The sequence below is a fragment of the Podarcis cretensis genome, assembly GCF_951804945.1.
Source record: "Podarcis cretensis genome assembly, chromosome: 3".
NCBI lineage: Eukaryota > Metazoa > Chordata > Lepidosauria > Squamata > Lacertidae > Podarcis > Podarcis cretensis.
This window is the reverse complement of record NC_137172.1, coordinates 1,087,363-1,109,798: the sequence shown is the minus strand read 5'-3', so window position 1 is coordinate 1,109,798 and position 22,436 is coordinate 1,087,363. Positions and strand designations below refer to the sequence as shown.

Here is a 22,436-nt window from a genome sequence, read left to right as displayed (position 1 = left end):
TATGCATGTGGCCACGCTCATGCTGCCTCAGTGCTGGGGCCAAGGAGGCTGGTTGTTGGAGGCTGACTGGGGGTGGTGAGGGGCTGCAGTTTCTGCCCACACCACTTTTTCCTCAGCCAGGCTTTCCCCTCTTCCTTGTGTACTGATAAGGCAAGCGCAAGTCTACACCCAACCCTGGACAGCCAGCCACAAAGATTGGCCATGTAAACTGAATTTCAGTCTTGCAACACCAAGTTAAGATTGTGAATAGAAATGCCCAGATAATCATGGAGCCTCAGCTCTGGCAGAACCCCTGGAGAAAGCTGGCAGAGAGCAGCTTGACTCTGTTGGCTGAAGAGTTAGCAGAATGCACAAAGACTCATAAGAGTTGAAGGGACCCAAGGGGTCATCTAGTCCAACCCCCTGCAATGCACAAACTGCAACTAAGGAATCCCCAACAGATAGGATAGCTGTCCAGCCAGCCACCCACATGAGCTGTGCCTGTAGAAGGAAATTCCTGGAAACGTCGCTGTGTTTTACGGTAGGGATGCTTCATAAAAACGCAACCGAACTTGCATCAGTTAGGAGTAAAACTTGTCTTTCCCCTTTCCCTTCCAGTTCACCTTGTGGATATCTGGAATATGATAGAAGCCTTCCGAGATAATGGCCTTAACACATTGGATCACAACACGGAGATCAATGTGTCTCGATTAGAAACCATCATTTCCTCCATCTACTACCAGCTGAACAAACGCCTTCCTTCTACTCACCAGATCAGCGTGGAGCAATCCATCAGCCTTCTCCTCAACTTTATGATAGCAGCATATGACAGGTCAGGGGCTTCTCTCTCCATCAGGCTGCGTTTCTTCCAGGCAGCCCTTGCGTGGGCTGGGGCAGAGCCTGAGGCCTTGGGCCCCCCTGGGCTAGAGCAGGTTTGGCCCTTGACAGAGAATCACACCCGTGTTTCATCCTCAGAGCCCTTCTTTGAGCAAGGTGGTTTATCCCCCTGTGGTGTCTCGGTGTTCCTTCAGGCTGCAGATCCAGACAGATTTGTGAGCTCATGTGCAGTAGTCATCTGCTCTGTCAGCAATTAAAAACGGAGCGAATGTTCCTGCTGCAAAGTGAGCATGGGCCCAGGATGTGACCCTGCAGCTGAAAAAGGCCAGTTCCACTTTCACACTCAAGTCACCCTGCAGCACACACACACACACACACTTCAAACCCTCTTGCTCAGTTTTGGATTCCGCACACCAAGAAATCTGACCAGTTGAAAGGTTATAGAGGGTGATGGGATTTTTTTCATCCGAATGTGTGGATTCAAAAACTACATTTTTAAAATGGCGCAGTCCAATTCCATGAGGCTAAAAGGAGCCTTCCTCGCTACCTCTCTCCAAGTGTGCCTTTACACAAACTGCTGGGGGTATAGAAATTGCTGCAGCGGTTGTTGCAAAAGGCTGGCTCAGGCTAACGTTTCCCCATGGAGTTGCACACTCAAGTTACACGTTCTGTGCTACTGCAGGGGAGAGCATGTTGTACAGTGGTGCCCCGCAAGACGAATGCCTCGCAAGACGAAAAACTCGCTAGACGAAAGAGTTTTCCGTCTTTTGAGGTGCTTCGCAAGACGAATTTCCCTATGGGCTTGCTTCGCAAGACGAAACGTCTTGCGAGTTCTTGCGAGTTTTTTCCCTTTTCCCCCCTTTTTCTAAGCCGCTAATAGCCGCTAAACCGCTAATAGCGCTAAGCCGCTAATAGCCGTGCTTCGCAAGACGAAAAAACCGCAAGACGAAGAGACTCGCGGAATGGATTAATTTCGTCTTGCGAGGCACCACTGTACCCAACTGTGGGTACCAGCCCCACCCCTTCCTAGTCCCTTTGGCCTCTTTCCTTGGGGCTGAATATGAAGGTGAAGCAGCAGCTTCACGTGTGAATCTCCAGTAGTCAACCTCCATATCCCCAATTTTAGGCCCTAGTGGAGCAATGTGTAAGCCTCTAAACCCAGCCAAGAGCAGGAGAGCCAAAATCTCCTCAAGATAGGCTTTGCTTCATTTCACCTGGCTGGCAGCTGTTGAAGTTTTTCTGCTGTGCATGTTGGAACAGTGTGCGCTCTTGGGCAAGAGAGATAGAAAACTTGGCTTTACTGGCAGGGAAGACTCTGCTGGTGTTTCGGATGGGAGCTCTCTGTCTTTCTGCAGCTGCCCTCTCTGATAGAGACTGCTCCTCTTCCTCCTTGGTGGTTGCAGTTGGGAGGCAGAAGACTTTGTAGACCAGAGGAGGACAAGTTGTGTCGTGATGGAAGTCCAATAACATATCACGGGATCTGTTTACTTAATATTTTGAGACTTGGGGGCTGATAGCATCCTTGGGAGTCCTTTTTCCTTTATAGCCTTCCTGTGTGTACAAAGTAGCCCAGTCAGTGCAGAAAAGGCTTCTCTTACAAGAAGACCTCTTGTTTTGCTCAGGTGGCAAGCATGCTGTCATCCTCTTAGGGTAACGGTGTGTCAATCGGCTGAGGACCTTTGTGCATCTTCGTTCTGCTAGGAGTGTTTAAAAAGCATGTCCCTTTCCTTTATGGCAATAGAATCACGTTTGACAGCATAGATGCAGGCAAAAACATCTCAGCACATCTCATTATTCCGATAACCTCTGTTGGGCACAGCTAACGGAAGCCCCCCCCCTCTCTCCCCCCCCCCCCCACACATTGCATAAGATGTTCCACCCCATGACCAGCCAGGAAAATGTGGGGCAATTTTCTTTCTTGGACACTTTCTGAATGTTGCTCTTGTGTTGTCCTGCTGAATAATTTGTGTCTGTGCATGAATGGATCATAGACTTGCTCCTGTCACAACGTGCAACGTCTGGGTTGCAAGTTGCCTTGAGCATGGTTTTAGCTTTGGAAAGGAAGCATAAAAATAAAATGATTGATTGATTGATTAATTGAACTGCAGTTTTGTTTTGTTTTTTACAGTGAGGGCCACGGAAAGTTGACGGTGTTTTCCATAAAAGCCATGTTGGCAACCATGTGCGGTGGGAAGATTCTGGACAAGTTGAGATGTGAGTATTTTAAGGAGATAATTCGGGGCAGGTGGAAGGATACTGCATAATACTGTCCTTAAAAGGGGGGGAAATGGCCACCCATCAGCTGCAGAAGCTATCCTTTGCTTTGTGTTCTTCTGCTTACCTGTTCAGTAGCAAGAACGCAAGAAGAGTCTACTGAATCAAGTTCCTGGATCAGACCCTTGTCCACAAGTATCACTGGAGTTAGGTGAGAACGAGAAAAACTTTTCTCTGAAGACTTGAGGCTCAGCTGAGAGTAGCAATGTGGGGCAGGGGAGAGTGCCTGTCATTTCTCCCCTTGGTCTTGCCTGCTGGAAGGCCTGGTGCTGACTGGGAACACTTTTGGGGGTTTCCCTGGTGAACGGGAATCAGCTGTTCTCCTGCTCTGGGCAGGCCTCTCTTCTGCTGCCTTGGCAGCCTCAACCCTTCACTTTCCCCAGTTCCAGCCCACCAGAGTTTCTCTCGTTGTCGTCTTCCATTGGACGCCCTCCTAAGCCTCCTTCGCCCGGGGACTTGGCTCTGCTTTCTCCTGCCAATCCCTGAGTGTCCTTTTGCAAATAACTGACTCTGCATGCTCAGTTTGCGGCGCACCTGCTGGAGAGCAGTTCTTGACTTGGTTCCTAACACCTTTCTCTCCTTGGGTGTGTATAAATAACTTCTTCCTGGCTGTGGACTAGGAGTTCCAGTAGGCACTGCAGGCATCATTTTTTATCCTGGGCTTTCTGTTCCCCCCACCCCACTTTAAAATAAAATTAAAACACAATGCAATAGGTAAAGGGATAAAGGGGCCCCTGACCATTAGGTCCAGTTGCGGCCAACTCTGGGGCTGCGGCGCTCATCTCGCTTTATTGGCCGAGGGAGCCGGCGTACAGCGTCCGGGTCATGTGGCCAGCATGACTAAGCCATTTCTGGTGAACCAGAGCAGCGCATGGAAACGCCGTTTACCTTCCCGCTGGAGCGGTACCTATTTATCTACTTGCACTTGGACGTGCTTTTGAACTGCTAGGTTGGCAGGAGCTGGGACCGAACAACAGGAGCTCACCCCGTCGCCGGGATTCGAACCGCTGACCTTCTGATTGGCAAGCCCTAGGCTCTGTGGTTTAACCCACAGCGCCAGCCGTGTCCAGCAGTACTGTGGTGCTAATTTTCTCTCCAAGAATAAAATTCCCACGCAGGGTCAGCCTGCAACGTTTTGATGCCTGGGGTTCAAAATCAGGCTGATCTTCCCTCTCCTCTTTTCCTAGCATTGAAAATAATTTCACGTTAGATAACTGCTGACTCAGCTGCCCTTCAGCAGCCCTTCTCGCGCTGCCTGACGGTCAGGCTGGATGCCTCTCCTTGAACCCCTCCTTGGGCTTTTCTGGCACCCCCTGAGCTCACGCTGCCCCTCCAGACTGAAGCTTCTGTTTCGATGCTTCTTGAGATCAGAGGCGGCCAGGGAACAAGGCTGACTGGATCAGGTGGTGGCCATGGGCTGTCCATCTGAAGTACTGGTCAAAAGGAGCCTTGTTTTCTGCTCTGGCTGGGTGTGCTCTTGATGTTCTATTTCCACTATGTCACCCACAATTTGTCTCCTTAATCAGCAGACATCCTGGCTTCTCTTTGCCCTGATCAACATTCTTCACTCTCTTAAAGTCCTTCTGATTGTAGAACCTACAGGTTCCTGGCCTGCTGCTTATTAATTTCATGAAATGTATACACCACTTGAGTGTCAAAAACCTCAAAGGGGTTTACAAAATTTTAAAGCCATAAAATAAGGAAAAAATTACAATACAGTGGTACCTCGGGTTACAAACAGCCTAGTTAACTAACTTTTTGGATTACGAACACTGTTTTATTTATTTTATAGTACAGTACATTGATTATTGCTTTCATTTTATGGATCAATTGTCTTGTTAGATAGTAAAATTCATGTTAAATTGCTGATTTAGGGGTTGTTTTTAAAAGTCTGGAACAATTAATCCATTTTGCATTACTTTCTATGGGAAAGTGTGCCTTGGTTTAAGAACGCTTTGGTTTAAGAACGGGCTTCCGGAATGGATTAAGTTCATAAACCAAGGTACCACTGTACATTAAAACATATAAGAAGTTAGCAGATTAAAATTCGCACCGGCATTTCTAAGCATCTGGGTAGGTTTGTCTAAACAAGAACGTTTGGGCAGCTAGCGTGCAGAAGGTCCTTTTTCTTCATCCTCCTTCATAGAAGAAGTGTTGGAGTTGGCTTGTCTTTCTTCTCCCCTCCATCACCAGCAGAGCCAAGATGCTTCACCATCGTCACCTTGATCCTTCCGCATGTGGAGCACCTTTTCTCAAAGCTTTGTGCAATGTGCTTTCGGGACTATTTGGCGTTCTGATTTCCTCTTAACTTCATTCTAGATACAGGCAAATAGTTCTTCCATTCTCCACTCAAGCACTGCTGTGTTAGGTTGGCTTGCTTTAAACCTTTTAAATGTCATACTGTTTTAATGTTGTTAGCCGCCCTGAGCCCGGCTTCGGCTGGGGAGGGCGGGATATAAATAAAATTTATTATTATTATTATTATTATTATTATTATTATTATTATTAAGATTATTAAGATTTATGGTTAATTCCTTTCTCCTCCAGGAGTACTTGACAGAGTGCAGCAAAGGATTAAGAATGCAAGTCCCTTTTTTAAAAGAAGTTTAGAAATCTTGCTAAAGGTGTTATCCCCTCCTCCAAGAAGAAATTGGCCTGTCATGTTTAGAGGGAAATTCTCTGTGCACAGCCTCTTTAAAGTTGTGTGGTGCATACATTGCCCCCCGCCCCGGAAATAATTTAAAAGTAGATGTACAGTGGTGCCCCGCAAGACGAACGCCTCGCAAGACGGAAAACCCGCTAGATGAAAGGGTTTTCCATTTTGGAGGCGCTTCGCAAAACGAATTTCCCTATGGGCTTGCTTCGCAAGACGAAAATGTCTTGTGAGTTCCTGCGGGGTTTTCCCCCTTCCCCCCCCCCTTTTCCTAAGCCGTTAAGCCACTTATCAGCTGATCTGCTGATAAGCCGCTTAACAGCTGATCGCTAAAAGCTGCTAAACCGCTAATAGCTCTAATCCGCTAAGCTGTCAATGGGCTTGCTTCGCAAGACGAAAAAAACGCTATACGAAGAGCCTCACGGAACGGATTAATTTCGTCTTGCGAGGCACCACTGTAATTGTTGTGTCCTTTCCACAAGGGCAGCGTTTACAGTTAATCCGAATTTTATTTGCATTTTTTTAGATATCTTCTCTCAGATGTCGGATTCCAACGGCCTGATGATATTTTCAAAGTTTGACCAGTTTCTGAGAGAGGTTCTCAAACTTCCCACAGCTGTGTTTGAAGGGCCTTCCTTTGGGTACACGGAAAACTCTGTGCGGACGTGTTTCTCCCAGCAGGTAAAGTTTTTGAAAGGGGAAGGTTTGGTGGAGATCCTGTGCTAAAGGCTTTCTGTGCTGCTGCTGCTGTTGCTTCTTCCAAAGGAGCCTCCAAGCTGGAGTCCAGTAGAAGAGACAATACAGCTGCAGTTCCCCTGGGAACTCTGCCTTGTTCTGGGATCAGTTTAAGCTACCTGATTAAATCAACATGGAGCACAAGTGTAAGACACTTAGAAAATAATAAAAATTACACACACGCATTTGGTCTACAGCTGGGGGTAACCAAAGCAGGTCAGCTCTGTGAGAAGGCGCTCAGATGGATGGCGGCTAACAGATTGAGGTTGATTCCTGACAAGACAGAAGTACTGTTTTGGGGGGACGGGGCGGGCGGGTGTGGGGGGCTCCCTGGTCCTGAATGGGGCAACTGTGCCCCTGAAGGACCAGATGTGCAGCCTGGGAGTCATTCTGGACTCACAGCTGTCCATGGAGGCGCAGGTCCATTCTGTGTCCAGGGCAGCTGTCTACCAGCTCCATCTAGTACATAGGCTGAGACCCTTCCTGCCCGCAGACTGTCTGGCCAGAGTGGTGCATGCTCTGGTTATCTCCCGCTTGGACTACTGCAATGCACTCTGTGTGGGGCTACCTTTGAAGGTGACCCAGAAACTACAATTAATCCAGAATGCGGCAGCTAGACTGGGGACTGGGAGTGGCCGCCAAGACCATATAACACCGGTCTTGAAAGACCTGCATTGGCTCCCAGTACGTTTCTGAGCACAATTCAAAGTGTAGGTGTTGACCTTGAAAGCCCTAAACGTCCTTGGTCCTGTATACCTGAAGGAGCATCTCCACCCCCATCCTTCTACCCGGACACTGAGGTCCAGCGCTGAGGGCCTTCTGGCGGTTCCCTCATTGCGAGAAGTGAGGTTACAGGGAACCAGGCAGAGGGCCTTCTCGGTGGTGGTGCCCGCCCTGTGGAACTCCCTCCCACCAGATGTCAAAGAGAAAAATAACTACCAAACTTTTAGAAGACATCTGAAGGCAGTCCTGTATAGGAAAGCTTTTAATGTTTAAAAGATCATTGTATTTTAGTGTTCTGTTGGAAGCCATCCAGAATGGCTGGGGAAACCCAGCCAGATGGGCGGGGTATAAATGATGATAATAATAATAATAATAATAATAATAATAATAATAATAATATTTCTCCTGGAAGGAAGTGATCAATGGGAGCTAATGGTAAACCTTGGCAGGGGGAGGGAGATTCCAGGCAGACGGTGGCTTTTAACTGGAGATCTGAGCATGACCTGGAAGGGGCATTGAGCTTGAGGGAGCCAAACCCATACTCTGCACCCTGCAGCCATTTCAAGCTAAAACCACTACTGGAAGGAGAAGGTGAAGGGCCTGGGGACTCTCCCTGCTGCTCTTTATCTGAGATGCCGGGAGCACTCCTGAAAGGGCAGCAGAGTGAGGGACCTTCCAAAGAGAGAGGGAACCCAGGGCAGGAGCCTGGAAGAACATGGCATGCAGGGGAATCAGGAGGTGCCCTGTGCCATTGCAGCTGAAACCTGGAACTAATGCCAAGCTCTTCCCATAGAGGGAAGCTGTGAGTTGTCCACAGAAGAGACACTCCACCCACTGTCCCACAGGATGCAAAGGGGGCTCTCCCTCGGGAGGAGGGGGCAGGTTGTGTGGTCAAACGAATCACAGGCAGTTTCTTTCCTTCCCGGGGTGCACGTCCAAGGTGTGAGGAGGAGGTTGCCACAATCACTCAAGCCCACAAACTGCATGGCCTGTTCCTTCCGACTGATCCTGGTGGGAATGGATGACGCAGCCTGGAGAAGCCTCATATGGATCCCTGTGAGGCTGCAGAGAGGAAAGTGCCCAGTTGAAGACAAAGAGATGTCCTCTGGGTTCTGCTGAAGTTAGTTGCATTTCAGCCCCAGTAAAATACAGTCATACCTCATGTTACGTTTGCTTCATGACACGTTTTTTCAGGTTATGTCCCGCGGCGACCCAGAAGTACCAGAAAGGGTTACTTCTGGGTTTCGCCGCTCACGCATGTGCAGAAGCACAAAATGACATCACGTGCATGCGCAGAAGTGGCGAATCGCAGCCCGCACGTGCACAGACGCGCAGCTGCGGGTTGCGCTCTTTTCATGTTGCGAACGGGCCTCCAGAACAGATCCCGTTCGCAACCAGAGGTACCACTGTAAATGGGGCAGAAGCCTTGACAGGCTAAGGCTGCCAGTCTAACCATGCCTACTTAGAAAATCTATCCATCTATCAATTGATCTAATATCCCACACCTCCTCCAATGGAGCCCAGAGTGGCCCTAGTTTACTCATGGTTTAAGTGGAGTCAGGGTTGAAGCCTGTGTTACAGCCCTGAGATACTTCTGTTCCTGCTGCTACACCTGACTGTGGTTCTTCTGCGAAAGATTGCAAAGTCTTGTGGGACCTTGAAGACCTATAGATGCACCGTAGTTTTTCGGATGCCACAGGACATTTTCCTGACATTCTGCAGCAGAATAACACAGCCGCCACTCTGGAAATGGTTTTGTGAGAATCTTCCGTAAGCTGTTTTATGAGAGAGTCTGGGGTCTATAAAGTCGGGAGATAAATATTCTAAATAAAATACTAAATAGTGAGAAAGATTTGAGCATGTGCTTAACTGCACAGTTGAAATCAGCTTTTAAGACAGCCTTAATTCTGGGAGTGCTGTGTGTTTGGCACAAACACTCTCTTTGTGGAGGATGAAACTTCACTGTTCTTTTCTGAAACAGACCGCAGTTGGCTTTTCTCTCACTTTGACCTCTCTCCACAGAAAAAGGTCATGCTAAACATGTTTCTAGACACTTTAATGGCTGACCCGCCGCCCCAGTGCCTTGTGTGGCTACCTCTCCTGCACAGACTTGCCCACGTTGAAAATGGTAAGTGGGTCACTGTTTGCAGGACTTTCCTTCTGCTGAGGAGCACTGCAGCCTGGGGGCTCACTATGGCAAGCGTGGGTTGTGGGGACCTGTGTCTTCTGTGCCGGAGAGCTCAATTTCTTGAGGCTCCCCTAATATAGGTCATCAGGTGCCCCTCCACATCAGAACCTAAGAGGAGCCCTGCAGGGCCAGACCCAAGGCCTCTCTGGTCCACAACCCGGGTCTCCCAGGTCCTAGTCCAACACTAACCACTATACCACACTTCCTCTCAGTGTGCCTCAGGCTTCCCCTAGGCATCTGGTTGGCCACAGAGAGAACTGGATACTGGACTAGATAGGACTGGCAGGGCCGGATTTAGGTTTGATGAGGCCCTAAGCTTCTGAAGGTAATGGGGCCCTTTCTATGTCCAGCTGTCCTTTGTCAACAACAAATAGTCACTGTTTTTTGTGTTGAATATATGCTATACGGTCATTTATGGACCTAATAGGTATCTAAATGGGATGCAGGTGGCACTGTGGGTTAAACCCCAGAGCCTAGGACTTGCCGATCAGAAGGTTGGTGGCTCGAATCCCCGCGATGGGGTGAGCTCCCGTTGCTCGGTCCCTGCTCCTGCCAACCTAGCAGTTCGAAAGCACCTCAAAGTGCAAGTAGATAAATAGGTACCACTCCGGCGGGAAGGTAAACGGTGTTTCCGTGCGCTGCTCTGGTTCGCCAGAAGCAGCTTAGTCCTGCTGGCCACATGACCTGGAAGCTGTATGTCGGCTCCCTCGGCCAATAAAGCGAGATGAGCTCTGCAACCCCAGAGTTGGCCACGACTGGACCTAATGGTCAGGGGGCCCCTTTACCTTTACATAGGTATCTAAAGCCATTTGCACATAACAAAATAGGAGCCTACACAACACAAAACCCTGTTGCTGTATGTAGGTTTTATTTTATTTGTTTTTTATCTTATATTTTGGAAGTGTACATCCAGTTTTTTCCTTTAAATTTTTTGGGGGCCCCCAATAGAGTGGGGCCCTAAGCTAGAGCTTGTTTAGCTTCTACGTAAATCCGGCACTGGACGCTGTCCTGATCCAGCAGGCTCTTCATACCTGCCACACATCCACACAAATTGCCGCCTGTCCCAACTGTCTTCCAAGTTACAGCCTGTTTATAGCTTTGCCATCTCTGCTCAGCCCCACCCTGACATCTGTTTCTTGGTGCAACGGAGTGTCAGGAGGGGATTTTAGATGGCAAATCAGGAACTATCTAGAGAAGTCCTGGAGGAAAGATCTAGGCACTGCTGCTGTTGCATTTCTTACCCAGACTTCACCCAAAGGTCCCACCATGTTGTAAAATTACAATAAAAAAATTAGTTTAAAAAACCATTTAAAATGGGGAGAATAGGCTGGGTCCAGAAGTGCCAAGCTGCCCCCAAGATTAAGAGGCCCAGTGCAAAGCGTGTCTGCATGATGGAGTAGCCGGACACTGGACCTACATCACAGTATGCATTGCACATGCAGGGCTGCCTCAACATGGAGCGGCGCTGAGCCCCTTAAACCCAATACTGAGGGGGCCGAGGTGCCTTCAGCCCCCTAGTGTAGGCGTGCCTGGGTGGATCCTAATATTTTCTTCCATTTCTGAGACGAGGGTAAGGATGCCAGTGCCCGTTTACCAGGCTGGCAGGCAGCCAAGCGCCCCAATTAGCACACGCCTGTTTGACGTGTGGGGAATTCTAGGAGTTTGTCCTTTTCCAGAGGGGCGTGTGGGGTGTGCCTCGTTCAGGACGAAGCCTCCTGCTGCTCCAGAGGCGCTTCTGACTCCTCTTCTTCCCCTTTCCCCTCCCAGTCTTCCATCCTGTGGAGTGTTCTTACTGCCGCTGTGAGAGCATGATGGGCTTCCGCTACCGATGCCAGCAGTGCCACAACTACCAGCTCTGTCAAAACTGCTTTTGGCGCGGCCACGCAAGCGGCCCTCACAGCAACCAGCATCAGATGAAGGAGCACTCCTCTTGGGTAAGTCTCTTGGTCTCCTGCGGCTCAGGCGCATTGCTTTTCTGCCGTGGGTGTGTTTGGGGCTGCGGGTTCTCTATTGCGCAGCCCCAGAGGTCTGTCCATCATGGGAAGGCCAGTAGCCTGTCGGTTCTGCAGGGATCAGTGTGGAATGGCCACAGGTCCTCTTCTAAGGACACCTGCGTGGTCTGTTTTTGACACCACTGATCCTGCCTGCGTCTCTGAAGATCGACCTGTTGTCATCAAAGCTCGCCTTTATTTGTCCAGATGAGCTGGGAGCCCAGCATGTTCTCTATATCAGCTCAGAGCCTGTTAGCTACTCAGGTACCTCTTGCAGGAGCCCAGCGAGTCATGTAGTTTCTCTTGGGTCAGGGAGGGTAAGCTCTTGAATCCCAAAGAGAGAGAGAGAGATGGGGGGGGGCATCTTGAGAACAGGATTGTTTGGCTTGTCTTTGGAAGAAACAGCAAAGTAGGAAATGCAGCAGGCAGGGTTGGGGAGAGAATGTTCTTGAATGGTCTTTGGTGCAAAACCACTTCTGGTGCTCCATAACCGAGACCTTGGGCTGCACTGCTGCTGCTGCCAGGGTTATATTTGCTTGCTATACAGACAGAGGCTCTGTTTCTGAAACTTGATGCCTTTTAAAACGGAGAATAAATGTTCTGGGCTAGGAATTCTTTCCTAATTTCAAGGAGTCTATTCTGGATTCAAAGCCATTGACAGGCATCTCTCTCTCTCAAAATCCTTAAAATCCCTGAAGGACCAGGTGCGCAACCTGGGATACATTTTGGACTCTCAGCTGTCCATGGAGGCGCAGGTCAGTTCTGTGTCCAGGGTAGCTGTATACCAGCTCCATCTGGTACTCAGGCTGAGACCCTATCTGCCCGCAGACTGTCTCGCCGGAGTGGTGCATGCTCTGGTTATCTCCCGCTTGGACTACTGCAATGCGCTCTGCGTGGGGCTACCTTTGAAGGTGACCCAGAAACTACAACTAATCCAGAATGCGGCAGCCAGACTGGTGACTGGGGGCGGCCGCTGAGCCCACATAACACTGGTCTTGAAAGACCTACACTGGCTCCCAGGAAATTTCCGAGCACAATTCAAAGTGTTGGTGCTGACCTTGAAAGCCCTAAACGGCCTCGGTCCAGTATACCTGAAGGAGCATCTCCACCCCCATCGTTCTGCCCAGACACTGAGGTCCAGCGCCGAGGACCTTCTGGTGGTTCCCACATTGCGAGAAGCCAAGTTACAGGGAACCAGGCAGAGGGCCTTCTCCGTAGTGGCGCCCGCCCTGTGGAACGCCCTCCCAGCAGATGTCAAAGAGATAAACAACTACTTGACATTAAAAAGACATCTGAAGGCAGCCCTGTTCAGGGAAGTTTTTAATGACTGATGTTTTAGTGTATTTTTGATCTTTTGTTGGGAGCCGCCCAGAGTGGAAACCCAGCCAGACGAATGGGGTATTATTATTATTATTAGATATAGGAAGGTGTTAGAATAAGGTGCTTTTTTATGGGGATTAAAAATGATGTCTGCTGATTCAGGAGAGAGGCTGCTATTTCTCAGAGAAGACAATTCTCTACTTGAGCAAGGACCTCTGGGGTTTGCTAGCAACCTGATCATTTTCTGACCTTTGTGGATCAGTAGAAGTCGTTCTGACTCTCTGAAGTCCTCCACTCTTGCTCACTTCCTGGGTATTGGAAGGGACAGCTGAACCTTAAAAACTTGACATGACTGTCTATTAAGTGGAACCTGCTTTGTGAGGTGCATGAGACGGGCTGGAAATGAAATGGGTATTTATTGTATTTGTATGTGAACATTCACAGAGTGTGGTGGAGAGAAAAGACCTAATGTGAGATTTAACAGATAATATAACTCCAAGGATGCACCCTCAGAAGAAAACTACAGTACACAGCCAGCATTTCCTGGAGCATCAAAGCATGAATAGGGGAAGTGTTGTATTTTAAAAGCTAAGTGTTAAATCCAGGTGTGTGGGAGAGAGAGAGCCCCTTTGCAGCATGTGGCTCTATCATTTGTTACTGTATGAAATTTGAATATTACAACTCTCCAGTCAAGTGAAATACTAAATTCTAAAATGTTGAATACTAAAATGAAAAAGGAGACAAACAGAGATCCCTCTGTTTTGCATCAAGTCAGCGGATTGCACCTGACGCAGCACTCGGGAGAGGCTAGACGTGTGCACATGTGCATACACTCACACATGCACACTCAGGATGCTGCAGTGAGCGCAAGAGATCAGGGAATTCCCCTTGATGAGTGTCTTTCCACAAACACAACTCTGCATGCCAACCAGTCTGTTTCAGTTACGGTTAGCTGAGCATAAAATGGGTTTAATGCATAGTACCTGGATTGAGACTCTCTATCATGCATGGCCCAAAGCAAGATACCATCATAATTTCTGTGGGTGTGATGGGAATCCACAATATCTCGCTCCTCAATTCACCTAAGACAGCACCTGAAGAAGACATGCCCAGTTTTGTGGCACCATGCTTCACAACAGATGCTGACAGTTTTGAGAGAGCTCAGCTTCCTAAAGAGAGAAGCACAGCTGGAAAAGGGCTATATTTGGAAAATGTTCAACAGCTGAGGAAACAAAAGGTAAAGGTAAAGGACCCCTGACTGTTAAGTCCAGTCGCAGTTGACTCTGGGGTTGCGGTGCTCATCTCGCTTTCAGGCTGAGGGAGCTGGCATTTGTCCACAGACAGTTTTTCTGGGTCATGTGGCCAGCATGACTAAGCCGCTTCTGGCAAACCAGAGCAGCACACAGAAACGCCGTTTACTTTCCCGCCGGAGTGGTACCTATTTGTCTACTTGCACTTTGACATGCTTTCGAACTGCTAGGTGGGCAGGAGCAGGGACCGAGCAACTGGAGCTCACCCCGTCGTGGGGATTCGAACCGCCAGCCTTCCAATCGGCAAGGGTGTGAGAATGAAATATTGAACAGGCACCAAGCAGGTTTCTCTTAGGGAGGGCAGAAGTTGCAGCCTTGAGGTTCAGCCACAGAGATGCACCCCACTCTGGTGTGAGCATTAAACGCCCATTTGCAGATAGTAAACTCAGTCCTTTACAGCAGAATGCATCAATTAAGTAATTAAAGGCATCCTGCAACATTATGCAATGTGAGAATGAGACATTACAATACTGACATCTGGTAGTGCCTGCAGAAGAGGGTCTCTGGAGGAAGGTCTGTGGCAAGCGTCTCAGCCAAAGGACATCTTGCTAACCCAGAACCTCTTCCAAATTAATTGAGAGTTGGTCTGCATATACTTGTCTCCTGTATCAGTATAAAGCATTTTCCTCACTGTATTGCACGCTTGGAAATGGTGTTCCTAAATTTTTTAGGATGATGTGAAGTTTCTCCAGCAGAGGGCATGGTCTGCTCATGTTCTCGTGCCAGAAATCCCGGTCTTCACCTTGGGGTGGAATTTTTCACTTGTTAAGGCAGAAAGCAAAGCAGCCGGGATGTGTTTAGTGACCTTCTCCATTCTCTCCCCAGCTTCTCTACACAGATTATTTTTTAACCTTGGCTACAGCCTGTTTCTTTGACAGAGCAGAGCAAGGGGCTCTCAGCGCAAATGCATGCATAGAGGACAAGCAAACAAAAGCACTTTTCATGGGTCACGGGCCTCTCCTTTATTTATTTCACCAGAGTTTATTAAATGAGCTTTAGAATATAGGGTACAACTGCCCCCCCCCAAATAGTATATGCTCTAGGCTCATAAAATGACTTAGTTGAATTCAACCCTATCATTGTCATCTGCCTCTAAATAATCTATTGCTAACCATATTATTTTTTATTCTGTTTATATCCTGCCCTTCCTCCCTAAGGCAGCCCAGGACAGCAAACACACAAATGGTAAAACATCTTAAAAACAATTGCAGTGCAGATACAGACTGGGATAAAGATCTTCATTTTTAAAGTATTTCTTTACATGCATGACATTACATATATTTATGTCTTCCTTTTCCTCCATTTTACCTATGTAACAGCTCTGTGAAGTGGGCTAAGCTAAGCTAATATATGAATAGTACACCCATATACACTTAAGCAGCAGTTCTTGTTAGGATATAGTTCCGTTCCACCTTAAAAGGGTACAGGCATGACTCTTGTGTGTCACATGCCTGTTTACTTCCAGCACTTGCTGGGAACTTCCGTTTGTATATAGCTTTTGCTTTGCTGCTGCTTTGCTGGAGACGAAGGGAAGCAGACATGTTTTTTCTTTGTTCCTGCTGCTGAATAAAATGCTGTAATATACTGCTTACACATTTTTCTGTCCACCTCTTCTGCTGTGAGAAGATTTACACACTCTGCTGATAGAGCGTGCACGGGTCTCTACAGTGGTGCCCCGCAAGACGAATGCCTCGCAAGACGAAAAACTCACTAGACGAAAGAGTTTTCCGTTTTTTGAGTCGTTCCGCAAGACGAATTTCCCTATGGGCTTGCTTCGCAAGACAAAACGTCTTGCGAGTTCTTGCGAGTTTGTTTCCTTTTTCTTAAAGCCGCTAAGCTGTTAATAGCCGCTAAGCCGCTAATAGCCGTGCTTCGCAAGACGAAAAAACTGCAAGACGAAGAGACTCGCGGAACGGATTAATTTCGTCTTGCGAGGCACCACTGTAAACGTATCTGAGGCTCGTGTCGCCGATTGTTGCTGTTCCAAGGGGGACCGGCGATCATCCGGCTGCCGGCCGGTGGCTGGAGCCAGCTGGGGGCCTGCCTGATGCCCCCGTCTCCCTGGCAGTATCCCAACAGTTCTTGCCAATAGACTGGGTGGTGGGAGAGAGCCCCCCAACCCACATGCTGCATGCCGGGGCTCCCTGCCTGTTGTTTCAGAGAGAGAGAGAGAGAGCTGCCTAGAGAACAAGCAAGCAGCTGGCCAGTGCCCCCAGAACCCCCCACCTGCAGGGCCTCTGTTTTCTCAGGTGCAAGCTGTTTAGTATCCCTCCTCTGTTCTGCAGTGAAACATACAGTGTTCTCAGCCTGTCCTGACTAATGTTGTGGAGAAAGAGAGCATGGTGCTCTGGTTAGGATCAGAGCATGGGTGACATTTGCCCCCAAACTCCTGTTCGCTGCCTCTTGACAGCAGTCTCGGTAAAGATGCAGCCTGGGAAGTATCTCGGCTCCAAAGGCTTGTTGGAAGAGGAAGAGCTTCAGGAGGAGCAGATGAAGCAGCAGGCGGTGTCTACCCAGCATTCAAGGGAGAAGGAATTCCAGAGGGCAGGAGCCACAACACTAAAAGCCCATAATGTATTTTTAATCTTTTGTTGGAAGCTGCCCAGAGTGGCTGGGGAAACCCAGCCAAATAGGCAGGGTATAAATACATTATTGATTATTATTATTATTATTATTATTATTATTATTATTATTATTATATCACACACAACAATACCTTGTAAGAAAAACAGCTCCTGCCTCCACCATCAGCTCTGCCCTTCTAAAGTGTAGTGAACTGCTTTTGAAACGCAGATTCCTGCACTGCAGAGGGTTGGACTAGATGACTCTGGGGGTCCCTCCCAACTCTACGATTCTATATCCATATGTGCTAAAAGAAAAGCCCGCCTTTGTTCGCCAGCTGAAAGTACGTACTGGCAGTTCCCTGTAGTCTTTTAAGACTATAATTTAGAAGATATTAGGTAATGTAAAACTGAGAGAATCTAAATAAGATTTGCAACATTTTGGACACCATGCCATTATTTATTTTTAAAAAACAAAAAGTAGACATACGCTGGGAAGTGCATAATGGTTAGCACTGAAGCTTTCGGTAGTTCTTTACACCTGAACATGAAATGACACACTTTATCCTGCGAATAGTGCAGAATCGTAAGAGCGTGAGCATATAATAATAAAACAAAGAATAACAAAGTCTTAAAACCGAAGGCAAATGCAACATTTAAATTACTGAGCATCAAAGAAAGGAAAAGGAGGCTTAAGAAATGAAACAGTCCCGTTAGCTGACTTCAACTTGCTCTGCTCCAGAAACCTCCTAGCTGAACAAGCAGCAAGAACATCCAGCATGCATAGCTAGTAAGATTATCCTCTCAAAACCTTGCTTTTTGAAAAAAATCAAAACTGCTTTTGCTGGCAGAAGCACTGATTCTTTCACAGAATAACGCCAGCCGTGCAGGTTAGCATGTTACTGGAGCCCTCAAGAAGTGTTGCTTTGTCCCAGATCCTCGGCATGTGCTGTGCTGCCATCATTCCCAAAGAGGTTTTTCTAGCGAGGTCAGTGGCACCTAAGAAATCCATGTGGGAAAACGAACGCTTGACTTTCGCCTTTGGAAAGAGAAATCAGTGCGTCAAAATAACATATGTGTATTTTCTTGACCAGGTGCTCTGGGTATAGAAGCTTGAGCTGTTGGTTACCCAGACGTCCTTCTGGTTGGTCCCAGTGACTGGGAGAGGGGTGGGTGCCTGTGCTTTTTTGGCGCCCGCTTTCCTGGTTCCTTGTTGGTTCCCCCAGTTCCATCTGCCGCTCTCCCTTTCTCTTAAGTCATAGAATCATAGAATCATAGAGTTGGAAGAGACCACAAGGGCCATCGCGTCCAACCCCCTGCCAAGCAGGAAACACCATCAGAGCACTCCTGACATATGATTGTCAAGCCTCTGCTTAAAGACCTCCAAAGAAGGAGACTCCACCACACTCCTGGGCAGCAAATTCCACTGTCAAACAGCTCTTACTGTCAGGAAGTTCTTCCTAATGTTTAGGTGGAATCTTCTTCTTGTAGTTTGGAACCATTGCTCCGTGTCCGCTTCTCTGGAGCAGCAGAAAACAACCTTTCTCCCTCCTCTATGTGACATCCTTTTATATATTTGAACATGGCTATCATATCACCCCTTAACCTCCTCTTCTCCAGGCTAAACATGCCCAGCTCCCTTAGCCGTTCCTCATAAGGCATCGTTTCCAGGCCTTTGACCATTTTGGTTGCCCTCCTCTGGACACGTTCCAGTTTGTCAGTGTCCTTCTTGAACTGTGGTGCCCAGAACTGGACACAGTCCTCCAGGTGAGGTCTGACCAGAGCAGAATACAGTGGCACTATTACTTCCCTTGATCTAGATGCTATACTCCTATTGATGCAGCCCAGAATTGCATTGGCTTTTTTAGCTGCCGCATCACACTGTTGGCTCATGTCAAGTTTGTGGTCAACCAAGACTCCTAGATCCTTTTCACATGTACTGCTCTCAAGCCAGGTGTCACCCAACTTGTACATGTACCAAGTCAGTACATGGTTCTTACCTTCCTCCTGCCTTGAAGGGCTTAGAGGTGCCATGTCTCCTGAAGGAGGGCAAACCACCAGAGGGACTTCTTGTGAATGGCTTTGGTCTGCCCTGGCCACTTTCCCACCGAGCATTTGCCACCCTACATTTTAGAACATTTTTGTGTGTTCACTCTGCCCATGCCCTACCATTGCAGGCAAAGATTCTTCAACATCAACTTCATTGGGCTGGTCATGTTGCTCAGATGCCTGGTGGTCGTTTTCCAAAGCAACTACTCTATTCCCAACTTAAGAATGGAAAGCAAAATAACCGGTGGACAACAAAAGAGGTTTACAGATGCTCTCAAAACCACTCTTTAAAAAAATGTAGTATAAGCACTGATAACTGGGAAACACTGGCCTGCAAGCGCTCCAGTTGGAGAACAGCATTTACCAAAGGTGTCATGGGCTTTGAAGACGCTCGAACTCAGGACACAAGGGAGAAACGAGCTAAGAGGAAGGTACGTTTGGCAAACCCTCACCGTGGTCAACTCCTGCCCGGAAACCAATGTCCCCGCTGCGGAAGGACGTGTGGATCCAGAATTGGCCTCCACAGTCACTTATGGACCCACTGTTAAGACCGTGTTCATGGAAGACAATCATCCTCAGCTACAAGGAATCACCAAGGAAGATGACCATAGCAGGCAAACAAGTCTCCCTGCCTGAGCTGGAGGCCTGGTGTTGAGGGATCCCTGGGGTCATGGTTGCGGTTGGATCTCAGCTTCTGCACCGAGGTCACCCAGTCCAGGGACTCCATTGCTGCCATGATCACCACAAGTCTGTCCCAGTGTGTATATGCATGTGAGCACGCTCTTGACTTTGTCTTGTTGACACACCAGCAAGATGGTGAATATGAAAGGGGGGAATTAACATCGATCCCATTGTCACGGTCGGATCATTTTCTGTTGAGGTGGAGACCTTCAGCAGCCACTTCCCTCTGCAGGAGTGCCGGGGGGGGGGGGACATGTTATTTAACAGTCCCCTCCTGGAGGTGGACGGATTCTGGAAAGCTCTGAGGAATTTTCCTCCTGGCGCGGCTAATGCTTCTGTTGAAGCCGTGCTCACTCTGTGGGATGTGGAGATGACCTGGGCAGTTGACAGCAGTCCTGATGCCCTGATGCCCAGCTCAGCTCCCTGGGCATCTCTGCAGTGAAGCCAAAGAGGTGGCACCTGGAACAGAAGGTTTAGGAAGACCCTTTCGGAGTCCCACCAACTCCCACATTTCTTTGGCAGTTTTCTTATTCCTTATATATACTACTTGCTGGGCGCTGACAGCCAAATTAATTATCGCCCTGGCTTTTGCATCTCCTTTTGACCAAGCATTAGTCACAGTGTCCGGAGGGTCATTAGTCACATAGGTCCACACTTCTCGAGAGGTCAAAAGCGCCTCCACCCGAAGCGCCCATAAACTACAGTTCTCATCTGTCAGCTGTGGGAACGTCAGAGCTTTCTTGGCTTCTGGAACCCGGTCGACCATTCTGGAACTCTTCCAGACCCACAGAACCACACCTACAGGAGAAGGAGTTTTCTTTTCTTTTCTTTTCTTTTTAATTTTTATTAGTTTCAATTCATTATACAACACCAAACATTAAAACAACAAAAAAGACAAACAGAACACAAAAAACAGCAAAAAAAAAAAAAAACATTACATAACATAAGACACCAACAAATTAAACTTACAGTAACTAAATAACTAAATCACACAACAATAATTGACTTCCCTTCAACTCGGTTTCGGAATATGTTACAAGAAGTTTTCTATCTGCAGTTTCGTTTTCTTAAAACTCTTTACCTTGCAAGCGTTATATCGAGCTTACTGTGATTTTTAGGTTTTTTACATCTGTTTCAATATATGTCATAAATTTATTCCATTCATTATTAAACTTTGTACCTTTTTGGTTTCTTATTTTCTGTGTCATTTTTGCCAATTCTATATAATCAAATAATTTAGATTGCCACTCATTTATAGTTGGGATTTTTGATGTCTTCCAGTTTTGTGCAATTAATGTTCTAGCAGCCACTGTTGCATATTGGAAAAGTGTTTGGTCTTCCTTTTTAATTTCTTCTCCAATTATCCCCAGAAGGAAGGCCTCAGGGTTTTTTGTGAAGGTATATTTAAATAATTTTTTTTTTAAGTTCATTGTAAATAGATTCCCAAAACTTTCTAATTACCTCACACGACCACCACATGTGATAAAAATTGCCATCCTTAATCTTACATTTCCAGCATAATTTGTCTCTGGTTTTGTACATTTTTTCTAATTTTACAGGCGTGATGTACCACCTGTACATCATTTAATCCGTGTTCTCTCTAAGTGTTGTACATGCCGAGAATTTCATACCTTTATTCCAGAGTTTCTTCCACTTATCAAACTCTATGTTGTATCCAAAGTCTATCACCCATTTCACCATTACTTCCTTTATTTCTTCATCTTTGGTGTCCCATTCAAGCAACTGGCTGTACATTTTTGATAGGAGTTTTGATTTGTTTTCTAATATTTCTACCTGGAATCTGGATTTTTTTTTCGTTAATCCCATTCTTTTTATCTTCAGTCCACATAGAATTAATTTGGTGAAATTGGATCCAACCTGTCAGTTTATTCTTTATCTCTTCATATGGCCTAATCTTCCATCCATTTTTACTTGCAAATATTCATAAGTCCAACTTTCTCCTTCAATGTTTGTTTTTTTTTATTGTTAAGATATCGATTGGTGATAACCACCAAGGGGTATTTTTTCCCAATAATTTTTTGTTTCTCTCCCATACTTCCAACAGTGGCCCTCTAATAATATGATTAGAAAATCCTTTGTGGACCTTTTCCTTATTACACCACAAATAAGCGTGCCAACCCAAATCTTATATTGAATCCTTCTAAATCTAACAGATCTGTGTTTTTGATGACAATCCAATCTTTAACCCAGCAAAGGCACGAGGCTTCATAATACAGCTTCAAATTTGGAACCGCAAATCCTCCCCTATCTCTTTGATCTCTGAGTAATTTGAATCTAATTCTTGGCCTTTTTCCTTGCCAAATAAATTTAGAGAGTACTTTCTGCCAGTCTTTAAATACTGAGGTTCCCCTGATTATCGGTATATTTTGAAATAAGAACAGCAATTTCGGTAATAAACTCATCTTAATTGCCGCCATTCTTCCCGACCAAGAGAGTTTTATTCTGTTCCAGGTATCCAGGTCCTTCCTTATTTCTTTCCATGTGTTTGTGTAGTTGTCTTCCATTAAATTTATATTCTTCATCGTTAGCCAAATTCCGAGGTATTTTACTTTTTTAGTTGCTTTGATCCCAGTCTGTAATTCAAGATGGTTTTTTACCTCTTCTTTCATATTTTTAGTCATCATTTTAGTTTTTGTTCTATTTAATTTAAAGCCGGATAACTTTCCAAATTCTTCTAGCAAATCTAAAACTTTACCGACACTTTTTTTTTGGATCTTCCAGCGACAACATAAGATCATCGGCATATGCTTTCAATTTATATTCTTTCACTCCAATTCTTATTCTGCGTATCTCTGAAGTTTTCCTTATCTTATTTGTAATTATTTCTAACACCATAATAAACAAAAGAGGTGACAGAGGGCACCCCTGTCTTGTACCCTTCGAAATTTCAAAGGATTCTGTTAAGTTGTTATTAATAATTAATTTAGCACTTTGTTGTGAATAAATTGCTTTTATTCCTTCCAGGAATGTGCCCTCTATCCCTGTCATTTCCAAAAAATTTATTAGAAAATGCCAGGATACATTGTCAAAAGCCTTTTTGGCGTCAATGAACATTAATACCGCGGGAATTTCATTTTTGCATTCTAGGTATTCAATAAGATTTATTATATGTCT

At 46.7% G+C, this 22,436-nt stretch overlaps 1 protein-coding gene and 1 long non-coding RNA gene across 7 annotated transcripts in view; one reads left to right on the top strand and one right to left on the bottom strand.

Annotated features, from left to right (window-relative positions):
• Nucleotides 1-22,436, bottom strand: part of LOC307212024 — a 448,212-nt gene that overhangs the window by 165,814 nt on the left and 259,962 nt on the right. The window lies entirely within an intron of this gene.
• DTNB (dystrobrevin beta) overlaps nucleotides 1-22,436 on the top strand; it is a 108,191-nt gene that overhangs the window by 22,993 nt on the left and 62,762 nt on the right. For all 6 annotated transcript variants that reach the window (XM_079968690.1, XM_079968694.1, XM_079968693.1 and 3 more), the window contains exons 4-8: nucleotides 598-811; nucleotides 2,945-3,030; nucleotides 6,270-6,424; nucleotides 9,224-9,329; nucleotides 11,157-11,323. In XM_079968690.1, coding sequence (XP_079824816.1) covers nucleotides 598-811; nucleotides 2,945-3,030; nucleotides 6,270-6,424; nucleotides 9,224-9,329; nucleotides 11,157-11,323 — 728 coding nt within the window. The remainder of the gene's footprint in view (nucleotides 1-597; nucleotides 812-2,944; nucleotides 3,031-6,269; nucleotides 6,425-9,223; nucleotides 9,330-11,156; nucleotides 11,324-22,436) is intronic.